Here is an 18,837-nt window from a genome sequence, read left to right on the forward strand (position 1 = left end):
TACATGTTTAAAAAAAAAACTATGTAATTATGATTGTAGTTATTTTTTTAGTTAATTTATTTAGAAAATATTGAAACTCTTACATTCTCCACCTTTAAACCATAATTGGAACAAATGGTGAGCAGCTCTGGAAACCCCATTTGAGCTTTCATTAAATCCAGGTTTTTGAAGCCGTTGAGTAACTTCTGTTTTTACCCCCGGCTACATGTCATCTGTGGACCATCTCACTGCAAATAATGAATAATAAAAACTTTTTGGCTTGAGGGCAAACTGAGTTTATATGTGGATAAATAAGTCTGTCTACGAGGTTGACTAATTAAAAATGATGCTGTGCAAAAACCTTTTTTCTTCTGAGTAACTTACCAACACCAATGTGGTTTTTGCTTGTTCTTCATGAGCTTTGTTTTGGTTTAGTCTTTGTTAATGTACCAGAATTACACATCAGATCAGATCATATAAAACAGCTACATGAAAACAAGAAACTGGGTTAAAAGTCAGACTGGAATAAAACATGCAGATTGGAAGATTGTGATCTGATCCTGCTCATTTGGATCAAATTTCAGTCCAATCGAGATGAATGAGGTATCCTGGTTGTTGTTCCAATCTGTGGAGATTGGAAAATTAAATTAAATAAAAAATAAAATACAGTTTTTAAAGTTTCTACATATTCATATATCATTCAGGAAAAAATAGATCTTCATTCTTGGCCATTTTCCTTGAGTTCTTCTTTTTCCATCAAGCAGAAGCTTTGGCTTAACATGATGAAATGGTGTTGTTGTCTTTCACCAGTTTGACAACTTTCTTGGTGGCTTTATGAAGAGTTGATTCAGCAGAGTGCAGACTTGTCAGAGTTTTTACCAACAATAGGAACCAAGCATGCCCTCACTGCCCCAAACCACATCACTTTCTGCTTTTTACTCACTGACAAATCCCAGTTAATCTCAGGATGTCCGCTCCTGCAGCATCAGCATAAAGGCAACACACAAGTGCTAAAGTTTTTATTTCCAACAAACAAGTGAAGAAATTACCTGTGTTTATTTTTAAAAATGTTTATTGGTACTTTATTCAAAACAAGGATGACCAATACTAATTCACAGGCCATGTAGTTGTCTTATTGTGGCTATTTTTGGAACAGATGCTCCATCAGTTGTTTACTTTTACCGAACAAAACTCAGTTTTTATTATTTCCAACAAACAAGTGAAGAAATCACTAGTGTTTCCATTTAAAAATGTTTATTGGTACTTGATTAAAAACAAGGTTAAAGAATACTAATTCACAGGCCATGTAGTAGTCTTATTGTGTCTATTTTAGGAACAGCTGCTCCATCAGTTGTTTACTTTTACCGAACAGAACTCTAATTTCCTGAAACCTCAAACTCACCACCGTAATGTAACGGCATTCAAATCGTTACATGCTCGTTATCTACTCAGAGAAATTAAAACTAGAATAAATAAAAAGGGGTAAATTAAAGCATATCGTTATATAATGTAAATATAAACATCGCATCCACCGCGTGCTCAGATTGGTGCGCGCGGCGCGATGTCCCGGATGATGCTCGCACCGGAAGAGAAGGGCCAGCTCTCACCGCCATCTTGTGGCAGCATCCAGCGAGCTGGTCGCATCAAGCCTCGTAGAATCGGAGGTGAATCCCGTTGAAGGGGCGCCATCATGCCCGGACACCTGCAAGAAGGCTTCGGCTGCGTCGTAACCAACAGATTCGACCAGCTATTTGATGACGAGACCGACCCGTTTGAGATCCTGAAAGCTGCTGAAAACAAGAAGAAGGAGGGAGCCGCCGCTGGCTCCACCAAGACCGCGGCACAAGCCGCCAAGCAGCAAAAGAAGGAGTCACAGAAGGACAGAAAAAACCCGCTGCTGGACAAAAAGGAGGAGACCCAGGCGCCTGTTCCATTGAAGAAAGAAGGTAAAACATGTCGCCTTGTTTTGTGATGTATTTATTCCCTGCTTTCTGTCATGTGCAGCTTCTGTTAGCCGTTGCTTGGAGCCAGGAACAGCGTGAGGTCAACATGGACCCTGTCCTGCTCTTATTAGAGGACACACTGCTAGTGAGAGCTGGAAAAAAGGGGGTGTTTAATGCGGGAAGGGTTGGTTAAATGCGCAGGTGAGGCTCCCAGCAGTCCAGAGGAGGTGAAACTGGTGAGTGTGTCGCAGATGTGGTTTCCAGTAGCATCCCATGGAGGGTGCAGTGTTGGGTTACTGTCTGATGATGGTGATGCTGGTTCACTGGCTGCAGCTCTGCCAGCAGATGCAGGCTTTGCAAAGCAAATAGGAGAGATAGCCACGTGTGCAGGGCCGTATTAAAAGTGCACAGGGCCCTGGGCCCAGAGTGTTGCAGGGGCCCCCCCCTTCCCCACAAGTGAAAATTGTGAATGATACACTGGGAAACATTTCTGACATGTCTCAGCCAATGGTACCAGTAGCAATACACTGGAGACTGTGGTGTAACTATCTGGCTTTTATGTACATTTTGTTTCAATGTCCAAGCTGCTGGTGTTTACCCTACCTGGGCACCAAGTGGGCGTGGGCCCATAATGTCCATTGGATAATCCGGCCTTGGCCACGTGTGCAGGGAAATCTAAACAACTCCTCCAAGTAGATAAGTCTCATCTGAAAATTAGTTGGAAAAAAAACCCAGAAATGAATTGATAGAAAAAAAAGAGGAGTTTAGTCTGGTTTGATTGCAGTGACTAGGGCTGTGACGATACACTTTTGTCCCGATTTGATTCTATTTTTTTTTAATTTTTTTTGGGTGCCGATTCAATTTAAATTGCGATTCTCACCATTTTTTGATATTGGTGATTTTTGTAGAATAAAAACAAAATAAATGTATAAAACTTATTTATTTGCTCTTCATTTTTCTTGATTTCAATTAGGAAAAAAAACAACACAGTAGCCAGTCCATCATTCTGCTGCTATGATGCCCAAGAAGACACGTAAAAAGATTTTTTTTTTTTTTTTTAAAAACATGACAAAATTATTATTCTGGAATATTTTTATTTGTTTGAAATTTTTTTAAATTTTTTTTTAACAAAAAATCTATTTTAAAATTGTGAAGCCAAAAAAAATCCTGATTTTTCCACCCCTATCAGTGACTACAGGTGTGCTCATATGTATTCATCCCCTTTCAATAAAGAAAAGGCTGAATTTACAACAGTCACTTAAACAACTGAAGACTTAAAAAATGAACAATAACTAAAATTTGCTAAAATATAATTAGGTAAAATAAGACACTGTTTTTTCATTTAATTGAGTTGAAAGAAAAAAAAACAAACAAATGGACAAATTAGAGACTTTTCTGTTGAACAGTGGGACAAAATACCTGTCAACAGGTGCAGAAGTCTGACTGAGAGGAACAGAAAACACCTGACTGGAGCGGAAACATTAAAGGATTGTTCAACTAAATATTACTTTATGAGTGATGTAATATGGAATAAATTATCTTATTTGTTTGCTTTTTTAAAAAAAAAAAAAATATTTCTATTGAACCAGAATTTAAAAAAATGTGATTTTCATAAAATTTTTATTTATTATTACTTTAGTCAATTTCAGCTTATTTTACAAGCAGCTGTTTTTTTCCTTCTTTAATGAAAGGGAATGAATAAATATGAGCACAGCTATATATGCTGAATGTTATGTTAGCTTCTCTACATGGGTTTCTGCATGCATGTGGTTGCAACAGAAGTGTTGACATTTAAAAGGGCAGAGGGATTGACTTTTGCTTCCCTTGGCTTTCAGGCATCAGACGGGTGGGCAGAAGACCAGACCAGCAGGGCCAGTCTGGATCCCAACACCAGGGCGGGCAGGGGGAAGGTCGACCTGGAGACAAGAGGCCGGACCGGAGACCACCTCGCGAGCGCCGTTTTGAGAAACCTGCTGAGGATAAGCCTGAGGGAGGCGGAGAGTTCCCTGTAGAGAAGTGAGTTTCTGTGTTTTTCTAAAGAAGATCCGAGCTCAGAACCATCCAGTGGATCAATAAGTTTGTTCTGAGCAGCTTAAGAGAAGTCGAGTCATTGAAAAGCGTTAAAAACGCTGACTACTACAACATTTCCAGGTTATATTCTGGTAATTCACATAAATTAAGTCTAAATCGGATGTTATTGATTGAAGTTTTCTGTTGTTTTTCCCCGTCAGGCCTTCTGGAGACAGGCCCTCAAGAGGGCGTGGTGGCGGGCGGGGCGGGCGTGGTGGAAGAGGACGGGGCATGGGTCGAGACGGCTTCGACTCACGTGGGAAACGAGAATTTGACAGACACAGCGGCAACGACAAATCGTGAGTCAGACATTAAAGGACATGTCCGCCACTTTTAATAGCAGGGTTAATTATTTATTTATTAGGAACTATGGAGCTCCAGATAATAATAATCGTATTGCAGTAAGGGAATTGCATTTGCTGACAGAAAAACAGCATGTTTTTTTTTTTTTAATCTAAATTTGAACAAGATTGTTTGCTCCATTTTTATCAAGGAGTGATAATTATTATTATTGTTTAATTTATTTTCATATTCATTTTCCGAACCGCTTTGTCTGATTAAGGGTTGGGGGGAAGCTGGAGTCTATCCCAGTAATCACCGGGCGAGATGCAGGGTACATACTGGACGGGTTGTCACAGAGCCAACAGAGATTTAATCTGTGTACATGTGATAAATTATACTGGACTTTATTAAATGGACAGGCTGAACAGTGTGTGTTTAAAAAGGTCTGAGTTTACTAAATAGTGACATTTCACGTACTTATATTCCTGCTGTGTGTGAAACGGGATCATTTTCCTAAGGATGAATTATCAGGTTTAGTTTTTTAAAAAAAATGGAGGGTTGTTTGTTTTGTTTTTTTATCTTTCGGATTCACAGAAACGTCTTTTTTTTCTTTTTTTTTTTTTTTTTTCTTTTTTAAGAAAGGGGAACTTAGCTTTTTTATTTAGTAAAAAAAAAATCAACTTTTCTAAACATCAAAGTACGTCACAATTTCTTCTCTTCCTCGGGATGGAAAAGATCGTCCTGAAATATTAACATCAACTAAATGTGCTGCACAATTCCAGTGAAATAAACTAAATAATTGGAGGTAAAATTAATGTTTTTTTTTAAATATCCCTGAGGACCCTGAACTCTTTAATAAAAACTTGATGAATGAATATTTCTGAACCTCCACCAGCTGATGTAGGCAGGCTGTTTGTTTCCACGAGATGTTTCTGAAACAGCGGCTGTTTTCTTGTCCTCTGTAGGAAGGCAGAACAAATGATGTTGTGGGAAAAACTTTTTTATTTTTTTACACACTTGTTTGTTTTGGAGTCTCTAAATTTGCATGTTTTTTTGTTTTTTCATTGCAGCAACAATCCAAAAAGCGAGGAGAAGCGCAGCGGCAGTGGTTCACACAACTGGGGCAACTTGAAGGAGGAAGTGAGGTGAGTTTCAACACACACACACACACACATGTTGGTGTTGGACAATAAAAACACGTTTCTAGTGTATTTATTGACTTGTGCCGTCTCTGTTCTGCCTAGTCTTGGTTTTAAACATGTTTACTACTGTTTTAGCTTTCAGATAAGCAGCACAAATGTTATTGATAACGTTCAGAGCCGTTATGAGTCAGTGTTTGGAGATGCGCCGTATTATCTGCATGATATCGGCCGATATCAGCTGCATGTCGTTTTGGTTATCAGTCAAATGAGTTGAACGGTATCAGAATCACTTTATTCGCCATGTTTGTACAAACAAACAACGAATTTGACTGGTGGCGTTGGCCAAAAACCAGTATCCTGCATCTCTGTGAATGGCTGTGTCTTTGTTCCCAGTGAAGCCGAACCGACCCCTGCTCCTGAGACGACCCCGGAGGGAGAGGAAAACGCGCCCGCTGGCTCCGAGAACAAGTGAGGATCTGGTTGTTTCTGTCAGCATGTTTGTAATTCAGGTTGAATTGGATGCACAGCTGAGAAAACTCCTTGAATTTCCAGCACATGTAGCGAATCTGTGTCATGTTCTGCATGCATGTCTGCAGGCTTTGCTGCAAATAGGATAAACATTGTAAGTGATCCTTTGCTCTGAGGATTAGGGCGCATGCGTAGAGGTGAGAGGATTGGCGCTTTGAGGCGGAGGTTCCTATGTTGCTGTGTTGTGTTGCAGAGAGAATGAGGTGGAAGAAGTGAAAACTGAAGGTCCCAGAGAGATGACCCTGGACGAGTGGAAGGCCATGCAGGACAAGGAGCGCACCAAGGTGGAGTTCAACATCCGCAAGCCCAACGAGGGCACTGACAGCCAATGGAAGAAAGGATACGTGCTGCACAAGTCCAAGAGTGAAGATGTGAGTGGGGGGGGTTTGCCTTTAGGCTCAGGTCCTTGTTTGCCACTGGGAGACATGGTTAATGCAACATTTAGACATCTAAATGTAGGGAAGATAAGAGGTGTTAAGGTTTTCTAACCAGATGATGTTGGTGTGTCCAAGTTCCTGCTGTGTTGTTAATCAAACAAACTTGCGGTTTTTAGACTCTAGAGGCTTCTGACGGTAGCTTGGAAGGGAAAGGGTCAAAAAGAGCAGGAAGAAAGTTGGGATTTAAACCAGTTGCCACTCCCATCCGCAGGGGTGCAGCTTGGACAGTCAGCCTACATGTGTGCCACTTTAAGATTCTGTCTTTTTGTTGGTTTGTTTGGTTTCTAAAGACACACTACAGAACTTCTCCCATTTTCCCGTCACTCGCCTCCCATTGACGGCTAATTCTGCATCCATCTTTCATCCTACCAGACCCGTTAGCTCTCTCAAGACAGCAGAAGACGATCTTACGATGACTTTTGTCTCTTTCTTTTAATCTTCTTGCATTTCTTTGCTGAATCAGCGACGTTGTGTGTTTTCTATCACACCGTGAAGCGTCTCAGATGTAAACGTTGTATAGTGTCGGTTTCTCAGCCTCAGGACGTTGCTGGGAAGCAGCAGCTCTAGAAATGATAGATGTCACTGTGTCACTGAACACGTTGAGGACGTGGAGTTTTAAGGTAAAAAAAAGTTACGTAGAGCGTCTTTAAATCCTGAGGTCACCAGCTGGGGAGCATTGAAAACATGGTGAACTGTCTAAACAACCATTTGAACCTTCTCTACTAAAATCTCCTCTTTTTTTTTTTCTGCTTAGCTTTACCAGAGTTTCTGTTCAGACATAACGTTCACCGCCATCTGATGGGGGTGTACAGCCACAGCTGCATCGTCTCAAATTAATACTCATATTCATCTTTAACGTTTTTTTTTCTTTAAGCTCGTTTTTCTGGCTGATAGTTTTATCTTCATCCTTCACTACGACTCCAAAAATATTCAAACTGTCCTTGAGGTTGCAGAGATGCTCATTTAGCTATGGATGTACACCTCTAAAAATAAGCACAATGGTTGGAGCAGTAAAAGAGGAAGTGAAGGGAAATTTCTGTTTAGGTTTTTGTTTTAGACAGAAATGCTGCTGCTTTACATGACCTGGTTAAAGATTTGACACAGTTTGCTCAACTATGTCAAATTAAAACCCTGAACAGTAAGAAGTAATCAGGCTAAAACTTAAATCTTTTAACCAGCTTGTTTTGTTTTGTTTTGGCCGTTACAGTTTGAAGCTATTGATCACCTGAGGAAGTTTGATTGTACTGATGTGTACGCTGAGGAAGTTGTTGCTGTGGTAATGCCGACATGCTGCATGCAGATCATAATCATCTTTATATTTTAAGCCTGTAAATAGAAAAATAGTTTAAAGGCTTGGTTGTAAAAAGCTCACATCTGCAGGCGGTTTGTTTTTCTCAGCTGCTGGTTTGACACTAGAGCTAAAAATAACTGCAAATGTTTGTTTTATTTATTTATTATTGACTTGTGTCTGTTTCAGAGGCCTGTTGGAGCTTTGATCGACGCCGCAGAGACGGAAGCAGACTCTCACGCTCTGTACCACAAGGTGCTTTCATCTTCTAAAGTCCATGAGAACTTCCAGTGGGAGCATTGTTCTGTTAAACCATCTTTTATTAATCTGGAAGTCATCCAAAGCTGCTTCGCTTGATGAAAACGGTCTCGGGAAGATTAAGCTAGACTCGGATGCTTTCAGAGAATTTATTTATTGAATCGTTGGTCTCAACGTGTTTGGCAGGGCACCGCCGACGAATCCGCTGACCACCATTTCCGCAAACCAGCCAATGACATCACATCTCAGCTGGAGATCAACTTTGGAGACCTGGGCCGTCCTGGCCGCGGGCGTGGGGGCGCTCGCGGAGGCAGAGGGGGCCGCGGCGGGGGAGGCAACAGGACAGCACGCGGGGGAGGACGGTCTGAAAAGGTAAGAACAAAAAGCTTTTGTCGCTGCCAACAAAAGCTTGTGTGTTTCCTCACAAAAGATTTGACTCGCTGGCTGAACAGGCTGGAAAAGCTGCTGCTGAGATCACAGCTCACCGGCCAGAGGCTGCGGCACTCGCCTCATGACTCTCACGTCTCCACTCCCGTCTCGGACTGTTAAGTTGGCTTTAATCTACATGACCAGTTAGGAGATTAAAAGTACGGTTGCCGCTGAGGGTAAAACGTGTCCAACTTGGAGAAAGTTTTTACAAGCTGCTACTGATGTGCAGCGTTGGTGTTTTTATCGCTATTTGTAAACAGCGTGTGAGCAAGCAGACGCAAACCTCAGCTCATATTACAGATCCTGTCTCACCTCGCCACATCAATACTAAATTCAGCCTCTGTTACCTGGCAACCAGGCCAATTTACTCATCACGCCAAGCTAAATGGCTTGAGTGGATGAAATGAAAGATACTTTATTGAGCTTCTGGGAAGATGGTATTAGCACTGGCATGGAAACGTCTGGCTCCCCAGTCAAATTTGTTGCTATAAACTTAAGCAAGTAAAAGATTAAACCTTGAAAAGACGTGATGCAACTAATAACATGATCATTTTATCCTGTTTAAACTTATTAAAGACGACGCGTATTAACTTGTAAATATTGTAATAAAATGTTTCATTTGTTTATTAATTGGCCCAGATTTTTAAAAAATCCTTTGTAAACGTTGTGATTTGGGGAAAAGGAGGAAATGCACATATTTTCCATCCCAGTTTAACATGGAGACCCTGGTTGTATCTGCAGGACCAGGAAGCCAACAACCTGTGAAGCTTCTTTAGTTCTTAAAAAGAAAAGTTACATTGGTTTAACTAGTTGAATAAAACTTGTGGTGGAGAGTAAAGAAAGTTTAGGAGTTCTCCTGAAGTCAGGAGACCTCATTTTATTCCATGTTTTCCATAAAGAGTTGGAAACGAGTGCATGGACATCTGCTGAACACGTTTTGCTCAGCTTGGCGTTAGTGTCGACGTTTTAGCAAACGTTAGATTTTAGGAACACTTTGTGATGCGCCTCCTGGTTTTATTGTAGCTGGCGGCAGAGATGTGCATTTTAGTCACAAGCTTTCGCGTTGTCGTCGCTACCTTCAGCCCTCACATCATTCAGTCCACGTGCAGCTACTGGCGTCCACACGGAGCAAGCCCAAAATAAATGTTTGACACTGTACGAGCCTTTGTTTTGGTGGTTCCCAAACCTTTCATCTCCGACAGCAATGTCACGCCGCCCTCCCTTCCCCTACATGAAAGCAAAGAAACAAATATACGCATCACTAGTTAGTGGCTGGATGGTGTTACCATCCATTCTTCTGCTTTCATCCAAAACGTTTTAAACCAGGAATCTCTGCAAACTTGAACATAATAATGTTCACATAAAATATTATACAGTTATAACAGCAATAATAACCATAATAATGTTCACATAAAATATTATACGGTTATAACAGCAATAATAACCATAATAATGTTCACATAAAATATTATACAGTTATAACAGCAATAATAACATAATAATGTTCACATAAAATATTATACAGTTGTAACAGCAATAATAACATAATAATGTTCACATAAAATATTATACAGTTATAACAGCAATAATAACATAATAATGTTGACATAAAATATTATACAGTTATAACAGCAATAATAACATAATAATGTTCACATAAAATATTATACAGTTATAACAGCAATAATAACATAATAATGTTGACATAAAATATTATACAGTTGTAACAGCAATAATAACCATAATAATGTTCACATAAAATATTATACAGTTATAACAGCAATAATAACCATAATAATGTTCACATAAACAGGTTTGGTATCGGCAGAAATTCACATTTCAGATATCTGTATCGGATTGAAACTCCCAAAAGGTGGATCAGTGCTTCCCTGGTTATTCCTAGTAACCAACAGACTTTTCTTTGTGTTCAGGAAGAAAAGTCTCCAGGTGGTTTTGTTTGGCTTCATACTTCATCATATCCATAAAACACACTGTGGTCATTGATTATTACTGTTACTTGACTGTTACCTGGTCAAGCAGGAACACATGCGCTCCATCATATTCAAATTTTTTTTTTTTTTTTAATACTTAAGTCTCTCTTGTTGATTCATGGTCGTTTCACACCGCACTGGAATATGTCGAGCTTGATGGACAGGAAAACCCTGAGAGTTGATCAGATAATGGAAGAATTGCGTCTGCTAAACTGCTTTGGCTTCTCGTTTCTCATCGGGAGAAATTTGTTCTGAACCACCACAGAACTTTTTGTCCCGACAAGAAGCTTCGTCTGCAGCGGTGATGGATCACTGCAGGCGGCGACTTCTGCTTTTATGCACAATGAATCCTGTTATTTCATATTTAACGAGAATCTTTGTACGCGGCTGCCTCCGTGTGTTTTAATGCTACATGTTGTCAAATGTTTCACGTACATATCACCTCCTCAATCAGCTGTTCTACCAAAACAATCCGTTTTACCTGCAACAAGCTGCAACTTTCTGCTTCATGCATTTCCATGTTAACCCCGCCCACCTCAAATGACCGACCAATCACACGCGACTTCTCAGAGCCAAGCATTAAAAACATTCTGCCAGTCTGATGTGTCTTCACACACGTCCGTAAGAACAAAATGACGTCGTTTTCTTCTCTGGGGCTCCAGAAGATAAAAGTTCTTGCATCTCCTGGAGGATGCAGCAGGTTTTAGTTGTACTTTCTGTGGTTTAGTCTCGTACAGATACTTGAGTCATTCCTGACCCTCTTCCTGCTTGTCATGTGTTTCCTCCCCACAGGCGAGCGGAGCATCCGTCCCCAACGTGGATGACCCCGAAGCCTTCCCAGCCCTGGCCTAAAGGCTCCGTCTTTCACCACCGGCCCACCCATCTGCCCTTCCGGGCCCCTCCTCTACGAGGCTTGCATGCTTACCACATCTTAAAGTATATAAGAAAACAAAGAGAGAAAAAAAATAATGACAAAAAAAAGAGACTGTCATCCCGTACCACTCACAACACCCGAGGACTAAAATTTTATCTGTTTTAAAGAACAAAAGATGACAAAAAAGATGGAAAAAGGACCTCTTGTTACACTGAAGTTTTGTATTTAGGAACATAAAAGCAGGGATGTTATTTTCTCTTGTTTTTCAGAGATAATGCATACATCATGTTTTTGGGGTTTTATTTGTTTTGGGTTTTTTTTTCCTTTTTGTTTTTTGCTGCTTAAACTTCTACATTTCTGCAGTTTAGGTCGAAGTGTGTGCATCTCTTCCCCTTCAGGAGCTTCTGTGCTCCCCCATCCTCCCTCATGACTTCAGGTCTGTACCATGAGGTCATGAGGGAGGATGACGTTGTACTGGAGGCGGCTACTCCTCCTCCTTCCTCAGTAATACACTGATGGGGTAGCGCAACACTACATTAGACACTTGTACCAGATGTCAGACGTACAGCTTAAATTGCATTTAAAGTGTTGTTTTTTTTATGGTCCTAACCACCCATCCCCTTTTGTTGAGGCATAAATCAAGGATGGGTAACCAGCAAAGTGTTTTTTTTTCTGCTCGTTTTGCTGTGAAAGTTGATGCCTCTTATACAGTTTTTAATTTTTGGTGGACCAGTGGTTTAGTAACGCTTTGTATCCCCTGATCCAGATGTGCTACCTGTGTTTTCAGGGTATCCCAGGGCCCAGTGTATCTTTAGGCTGGTCCTCTTAGGTCACACAGACTGTGCTTTCTTGTACATTCAGGACCACTAAGCAGATTTTTTTTTCCATTTTGTTAATGATATATGCGTGTGCTTGTGTGTGCGATTGTAGCAAAAGCGTGAGACTGAATGTGTGGATTTGAGTTAGTTACTTAGATTTGAAGTATTCCTCTGCTTTGAACTTGCCGCTCTCGTGCCGCAGGTTCTTGCCTGAAGTAGTTCATACTGTCTTTTGAGAAGTGATTGTTTAAATGTAGTTGAGAACGATAGATGGACCATGGACATATCTCGCTTCGACAGGATCTGTCCTGTCTTTCAGATCTCTGAGCACTTGGTTTTATCTGCACCAGTCCTATGAAAATTGTTTCCCTTCCCCTGTAAAACCCATAATTTTTGCTGTTCTTTTTATTCTCAGTGCAGAAACATCGATGCATAATTTGTGTGAAAGAAACGTCAGCTGTCATTGTGGAACAATCACGAGCCACAGAATGTAATGTAAGCTAGTGGTGCTTTCAGCCACCTGTGTCAGCTTTTCCAGTGAGCTTTTTTTTTCTTTTATTAAAGGGTATGTTTGACATTTGGGTTAGAAGGGGTTTGGGGGGGGGTATGTTGAGGATATGGAGTGAATTATAAAGCTTTACATGTTATTTACCGAGGCTCGCTGGTGACACGCCAATACAGTCAGTTGGAGCAGCTATCTTGTAGGACTGTTTGAGCCACATGACAAAATTTTCTCTGCAAACGTCCCTGTTCTAATAAACTGCTCTAGAGGTGTTGGTTGTGTCCAATGACTGTTGAATTGCCTTTAATCCACGCATTTTTTATTTTTAAAGTGGCATGCCAATGTCTTGCTGGGTTTAGAGCATTTTACAGCTCATACATGGTGGACTTGATTTACAGTTACTGATGGGTTGACAGGCTAGAAGTTTGTGGGCTTAATTTAGTTCTAATGTATTTCAGGAGTATTTTTCTCACCCATGTAATACTAACCATCAGATGTAATCTAGAGGAACAGTTAAAAAACCCCTGAATGTGTCAACAAACCTTTTTTCAGTCACAAATGACTGTAATTGGTTTCCCTTTAGCTCGCTAGAAGCTTCACACTGTGGATATGTTTGGAAGATTTTAGGTTTTTTCTTTAAAGTAAACTTAACAGTGCTTTCATTATTTAAAAAAAAAAAAAAAAAACTTAATACAGTGTTTTTACAACTTGCGTTGAAAATCCATCTAATGATATCAGATGGTGTGCTAAAACTAGTTCAAATATGAAAAAAAAAAAAGATTAACCTTAAAGTAATTACAAAGGTCACCAATTCATGTAGTAAATGAGTTTGATGGGATTTACATGTTGCAAACCTCTTGTAAGGAGCAGAAATGTTAATTTGGGTGGAAAAATTAGAATCAATACGGTGGTTTTAAAACAAACGTGTTGAAATGACAAAGAAAAACCTTCCAAATTATATGGTAATCTCAGCTTCTTGTTGAATGAGCAATGCCTGAATAAGGTGGGTTACTGTTTCAGAACGAATGAAAAGTATACCTTTTTTAAATCTGAAAACATATTTCATTTTAAATGTGGCTAAATCGAAATGATAAATCACTAACATCAGTGGTAACATTGTGTAATGCGCTGTCTCAAATGGGGGGTTCTTCAAGGTATTCCAAGGGGTACGTGAAATATTTCTTAAAACAGATCTTTTTGTTTTCTTATAAAATATAAATGTAAAATTTTATTTATATAAATATAAATATATATATATATATTTATATATATATATATATAATATACAGACATACATATATATATTCCAATAAATGTAAGTGTACATTCATAAACTGAATTTAAGTTTAGACCATTTCATTCTGACATGACTTGAACCCCACTGTCACCTTGACAACGCAAACAATAGAGTTCTGATTGAAGCATACGGTAGAGATGTGTAAAACACAAATTTTAAAAGGCCACACACACACACAACGCTGTATTTTACAGAACCAAAAGTACTTTGCACTGGTGAGGGGGTAGTTGGCTGAAAAAATATTTTGCAAGGGGTACTGTCGAGGCCAGATTATCTTATGGGTGCGGGCCCAGGGGCCCTAACCCATGTGGGGCCCACTTAGGGCAAACACCAGCAGTTTGGACATGAAACAAAATGTACATAAAAGCCGCATAGTGTACGGTTACATGATGTGTTTTAATACGGAATTAATCATTCGGAATCAAATCATTTGGAATTTAATTTCATACGAGTTTACATGGAGATAATTCTGAATGAAGGTTTACATGAAACACGTCCTCAATTAATTCCTCTTTAGAGCGGCGGGTTCTGATTGGACAGTGTGCATGTGATGCATGACGTCTACCGGAAATAACGTTGGCTCCCTGCTTCATGTCTTTTAGTCGTAACTTGTAAAAACTACATAAGTACCAGTTTCACCGCTTTTTTTTTTTTATTTTTTTTTTATAATTGTGAAGTAGCAACTCAACACGAGCATACTACTTCACTTTTTGCAGCAACTAAGAAGAAGGAAGATAGACCAATGAACACGGGAGGCAAAACAACACGTGTCATCGGGACAGGACAAAGTAACGAGCATGCGCAGAACGACCAGGATTAACTTAGAGCGGAATTAAGTTTTACATGACAGAGGAATTAAATAGATCGGAATTAAAATGCGAATAAACCAGACACTTGCATCGGAATTAAGTTTAATTCCGAATAAAAGTTACCATTAGGAATTAAGTGTTCACATGGTCATTTTTCATCAGTTCAAAGCGGAATTAACTTTTATTTTTAATTAAACAGGAATTAAAACTCCCATGTAAACGCATGGATAGTTACACAACAGTGTCTAGTGTATTGCTATTGGTACCACTGGCTGAGAAATGTTATAAATGTATTTTTACAGTGTATCATTCACATTTTTCATAATGTTGCAGTGGGAAAGGGGGCCCCTGGAACACTCTGGGCCTTGGGCCCTGTGCCCTTTTAATCCGGCCCTGGGTACTGTGATGCAAAAAGCCTGAGAACTACTGGTGTAATGAAATGCTAGTTATTTTAGCTGGCTGTATGCCCCGCCTCCTATTCAGCGAGGCCCCGCCCCCAGCAACCAATCATTTCGTCGTGCGCATGCGCATGGAACACACATCTTCCTGTTAAAGCTGATGAGCGCTCCGTGAACGATGGCGGAGCTCCGTAAACATCGCGGTACGTCGGGTCGCAGCAGCCGGTCCGTTGCGGGATCACCCCCACCATCTGGAGACTCCTCCACCGTCTGGGTGAAGCTGTTAGCGGCGGCGTTTTACGGTGTCAGCTCGTTTCTCATCGTGGTCGTCAACAAAAGCGTCCTCACCAACTACAGGTAGAGTTCGTACAAAGTTCAAGCTCGTGCCAGATCATTGATACACCTGTTATTACTGATAAGGGGTTAATAATGAAGGACTTACAATCCATTCAGCAGGGATGTTTCACAGTTTGGAGGGGAAAAAAAACATCTCTTTGTTAATCTTTCCAGAAATTAAGTGAGATTTTCTTTTTAACATCACTTGCAAAAGATTCTTATTTGATTATATTTATTGAACTATTTTAAACTGCGTTTTATCCATCTAATCGTAATTTACATTTCATCACTTTTTTTTTTTTTTTTTTTGCTTAGTTTAAACATTTTTTTATTTGTAAAATAATATAATTAGGTGTTTATTATACATTGACTGACCGCTTTATTAGGGACACCAGGCAGGGCCGGATTAAAAGTGCTCAGGCCCCTGGGCCCAGAGTGTTCCAGGGGCCCCCTTCCCCACCACAACATTTTGAAAACGGTAAATGATACACTGGGAAAAGGACATTTCTAACATCTCTCAGCCAATGGTACCAATAGTAATACAGTAGACACTGTGATGTAACTATCTGGCTTTTATGTACATTTTGTTTCATGTCCAAACAGCTGGTGTACGCCCCACATGGGCCCCAAGTGGGCGTGGGCCCCTGAGCCTTTGCCCATAATGCCCATTGGATAATCTGACACCAGGTAGTACCTCGTTGGATCATCATGGTTGTTGGTGTCATTATTACACTGTCATAGATGCAACAAAGTGTTGAAAACATTACTGAGAGATTTAGCTCCATGTTGACATGAAGCATCACACAGTTTCTGCACATCATGATGAGAATCTCCCGTTCCACCACATCCCAAAGCTGCTCTGCTGGACTGAGATCTGGTGACTGTGGAGGCCGTTGGAGGACAGTGAACTCATCATCATGATGAAGAAGCAGCTGGAGATGATGTGAGCTTTGTGGCATGGTGCATTATTCAGCTACATAGGCACTAAGGGGTCCAGAGTGTGCCAGGAAAACATCCCCAGTCTCCGTTAGGCCCCCCAGCAGCCTCAACAACTGATATAATGCAACAAAATGACATGTTATAAAGTTAGTAAAGCTGTGATTATCTGACTTGTTTCCCACAGATTCCCATCGTCGACATGTGTCGGCATCGGCCAGGTAAGTGTCTGATTGAGCAGAAGATCCTTCCTGTTTTGCGTCTTCGCGGCGCCAGACTTTACCGCGCTTCTGTCGCTGCAGATGCTGGCCACCATTGTGGTTCTGAGGACGGGGAAAATGTTGGGCATTATCTCATTTCCAGGCCTGGATTCGACTATACCCGGCAAGGTAAGGAGACGATTATTTAGGATGAAGCTGCTCGCATGACAAAGCTGTTATTACATTGTAATAACTGGCCTGCTTTTCCAGATGTTTCCGCTGCCTCTGTTGTATGTCGGGAATCAAATATCGGGGCTGTTTGGGACGCAGCGTCTCAAGTGAGGGCTTGTTTCCTCTTATTATTACAGCGCATCATGCAAACCAGCGTGCATCTCCAAACACTTACCTCTCCTGTTTTCTCTCCATCCCAGCTTACCCATGTTCACTGTCCTGCGGAGGTTCAGTATTCTTCTCACCATGCTGTTTGAGGGCTTCCTGCTGAAGTAAGCGACATCCCGATTTGTTTACGTTTACCCCGCGTGCCGACGCTCACCGCAGCACATCTCCCCTCAGAAAGACGTTCTCTGCTTCCATCAAGATGACGGTGTTCACCATGATCTTTGGTGCTTTCATCGCTGCTAGGTGAGACACACACACACACCTCAGGCTTCATGTACGAGCATGGGTGTCATTATTTGACGTTGTGTGTTGTTTCTGTTTCCATAGCGCCGACTTGGCGTTTGATCTGGAAGGATATGTGTTCATAATGCTGAATAACGTCCTGACTGCAGCCAGTGGGGCTTACGTGAAGAAGAAGCTTGACTCCAAGGTGAGCGGAGCAGCAGATGAGGCACCGTGGCGGCTCTTTGACCAAACACACCTTGAGAATCGTGTGTGATGGCGTTTTTTCTTTTTTACAGGAGCTGGGAAAATATGGGCTTCTGTATTACAACGCTTTGATCATGATTTTCCCAACTCTGGTGTACGCTTACTACTCAGGAGACCTGCAGATGGTGAGTTTCCTGACACAGAGCCGGATGGATTATCTGGTGTCCAACAACTGTGGTTGGGACTGATGTGTGTGTATGTGTGTGTGTGTTTGGGGACAGGGTTGGGAGTACAACGGCTGGTCCGATCACCTGTTTGTTGTCCAGTTTGTCCTCTCCTGTGTCATGGGGTAAAGTAGATGCCGAACGTCGCATATGTTTAACGGAGAACTCGGTGCTGACGTCTGCTCCTGTGTGTCGTGCAGCTTTGTTCTAATGTACTCCATCATGCTGTGCACGCTGTGCAACTCAGCGCTCACCACCTCCATCATCGGCTGCATTAAGGTAAGACATGTCACGCTGGAGACTCTCTCTGGACTGGTGCACTTTGTGAAGACTGACGTACACAGTTTCTCTGCAACCCCTCCCCTACAGAATATCCTGGTCACTTACATCGGGATGGTGTTTGGTGGAGACTACATCTTCACCTGGACAAACTTTATAGGTCTGAACATCAGGTAGGATTGACTATCATGTGATGTGGTTGTATCTGGTTCTTAAAGGTGGAGTATGTAAGATTTTCAATATTTTCAAAATATAATAACTGATAAAATAACTACAATCATAATTAGATAGTTTTTTTAAACATGTAGGTTCCAGTCTGTCCATATTTGATGCGTTGTTAAATTACAAGTTTAATTAATGACAAATGACAAAAAGCACTTTTTTTTTTTTTTTACTGGTAGGCAAACATTGAAGAAGGGTCTTTGTCATTAATTAAACTTGTAATTTAATAACATATCAAATATGGACAGACTGGAACCTACATGTTTAAAAAAAACTAATTATGATTGTAGTTTGTTTTTTTTTAGTTATTTTACTTTGAAAATATTGAAAATCTTACATGCTCCACCTTTAATGCAGCTTCGCCTCAGATACCCCAGATGTTGCATCATCAGATAAATGCCGGCAGGTTCCCAGGTTGTGGAGAGATTTATGAACCTGGGAGTGGATTCTCACATGTCTATGTTTTACAGCATCGCTGGGAGCCTGGTGTACTCCTATATCACCTTCACACAGGAACATAAAAGTAAGCACAGTTCAAGTTACTTCAGTCCAAACACGACATCTGCATCTAGTTTGTGTGTTTCTGATAGTACCTTGAAATAATCCAGATGCAGCAAAGTGAGAAAAATCCTTTTTCACTTCTGGGTTTTAGTTGTTTGGCATAAAATCAGCTTCTTTCCAGGTTGTAAAATAAGGTAAAAACAAGCAAAGATAAACAACATGTGATGCGTCTTTACCTACTGAACAAAAAAAAAAAAAAAATAGCA

At 40.6% G+C, this 18,837-nt stretch overlaps 2 protein-coding genes across 2 annotated transcripts; both read left to right on the forward strand.

Annotated features, from left to right (window-relative positions):
• The first annotated feature begins 1,580 nt into the window (after positions 1–1,580).
• On the forward strand, positions 1,581–12,805 carry serbp1b (SERPINE1 mRNA binding protein 1b). The gene is made up of 9 exons (XM_079243651.1): positions 1,581–1,925; positions 3,758–3,938; positions 4,154–4,291; positions 5,345–5,419; positions 5,810–5,884; positions 6,138–6,315; positions 7,859–7,924; positions 8,114–8,299; positions 11,140–12,805. The coding sequence occupies exons 1-9, from the start codon at positions 1,670–1,672 to the stop codon at positions 11,197–11,199; spliced, it is 1,215 nt and encodes a 404-aa protein (XP_079099777.1). The 5' UTR covers positions 1,581–1,669; the 3' UTR covers positions 11,200–12,805.
• Positions 12,806–15,212: 2,407 nt separating this feature from the next.
• Positions 15,213–18,673, forward strand: LOC306758563 (solute carrier family 35 member D2-like protein; the record flags this gene model as incomplete). The annotated part of the gene is made up of 12 exons (XM_079243890.1): positions 15,213–15,402; positions 16,505–16,538; positions 16,620–16,706; positions 16,788–16,855; positions 16,949–17,020; positions 17,091–17,159; positions 17,244–17,346; positions 17,438–17,530; positions 17,627–17,694; positions 17,770–17,848; positions 17,939–18,021; positions 18,541–18,673. The coding sequence occupies exons 1-12, from the start codon at positions 15,224–15,226 to the stop codon at positions 18,671–18,673; spliced, it is 1,068 nt and encodes a 355-aa protein (XP_079100016.1). The 5' UTR covers positions 15,213–15,223.
• Between the last annotated feature and the right edge of the window lie 164 nt (positions 18,674–18,837).

The sequence above is a fragment of the Telmatherina bonti genome (assembly GCF_933228915.1).
Source record: "Telmatherina bonti genome assembly, chromosome: 7".
Taxonomy (NCBI): Eukaryota; Metazoa; Chordata; class Actinopteri; order Atheriniformes; family Telmatherinidae; genus Telmatherina; species Telmatherina bonti.

What these genes read in the sequence shown, in the direction of transcription:
- serbp1b (XM_079243651.1), top strand. Translation starts at nt 1,670, where the DNA reads ATGCCCGGACACCTGCAAGAAGGCTTCGGCTGCGTCGTAACCAACAGA. An exon ending in TGTTCCATTGAAGAAAGAAG is followed by an intron (nt 1,926 to 3,757) that starts GTAAAACATGTC and finishes CTTGGCTTTCAG; the next exon opens with GCATCAGACGGGTGGGCAGA. An exon ending in AACTTGAAGGAGGAAGTGAG is followed by an intron (nt 5,420 to 5,809) that starts GTGAGTTTCAAC and finishes CTTTGTTCCCAG; the next exon opens with TGAAGCCGAACCGACCCCTG.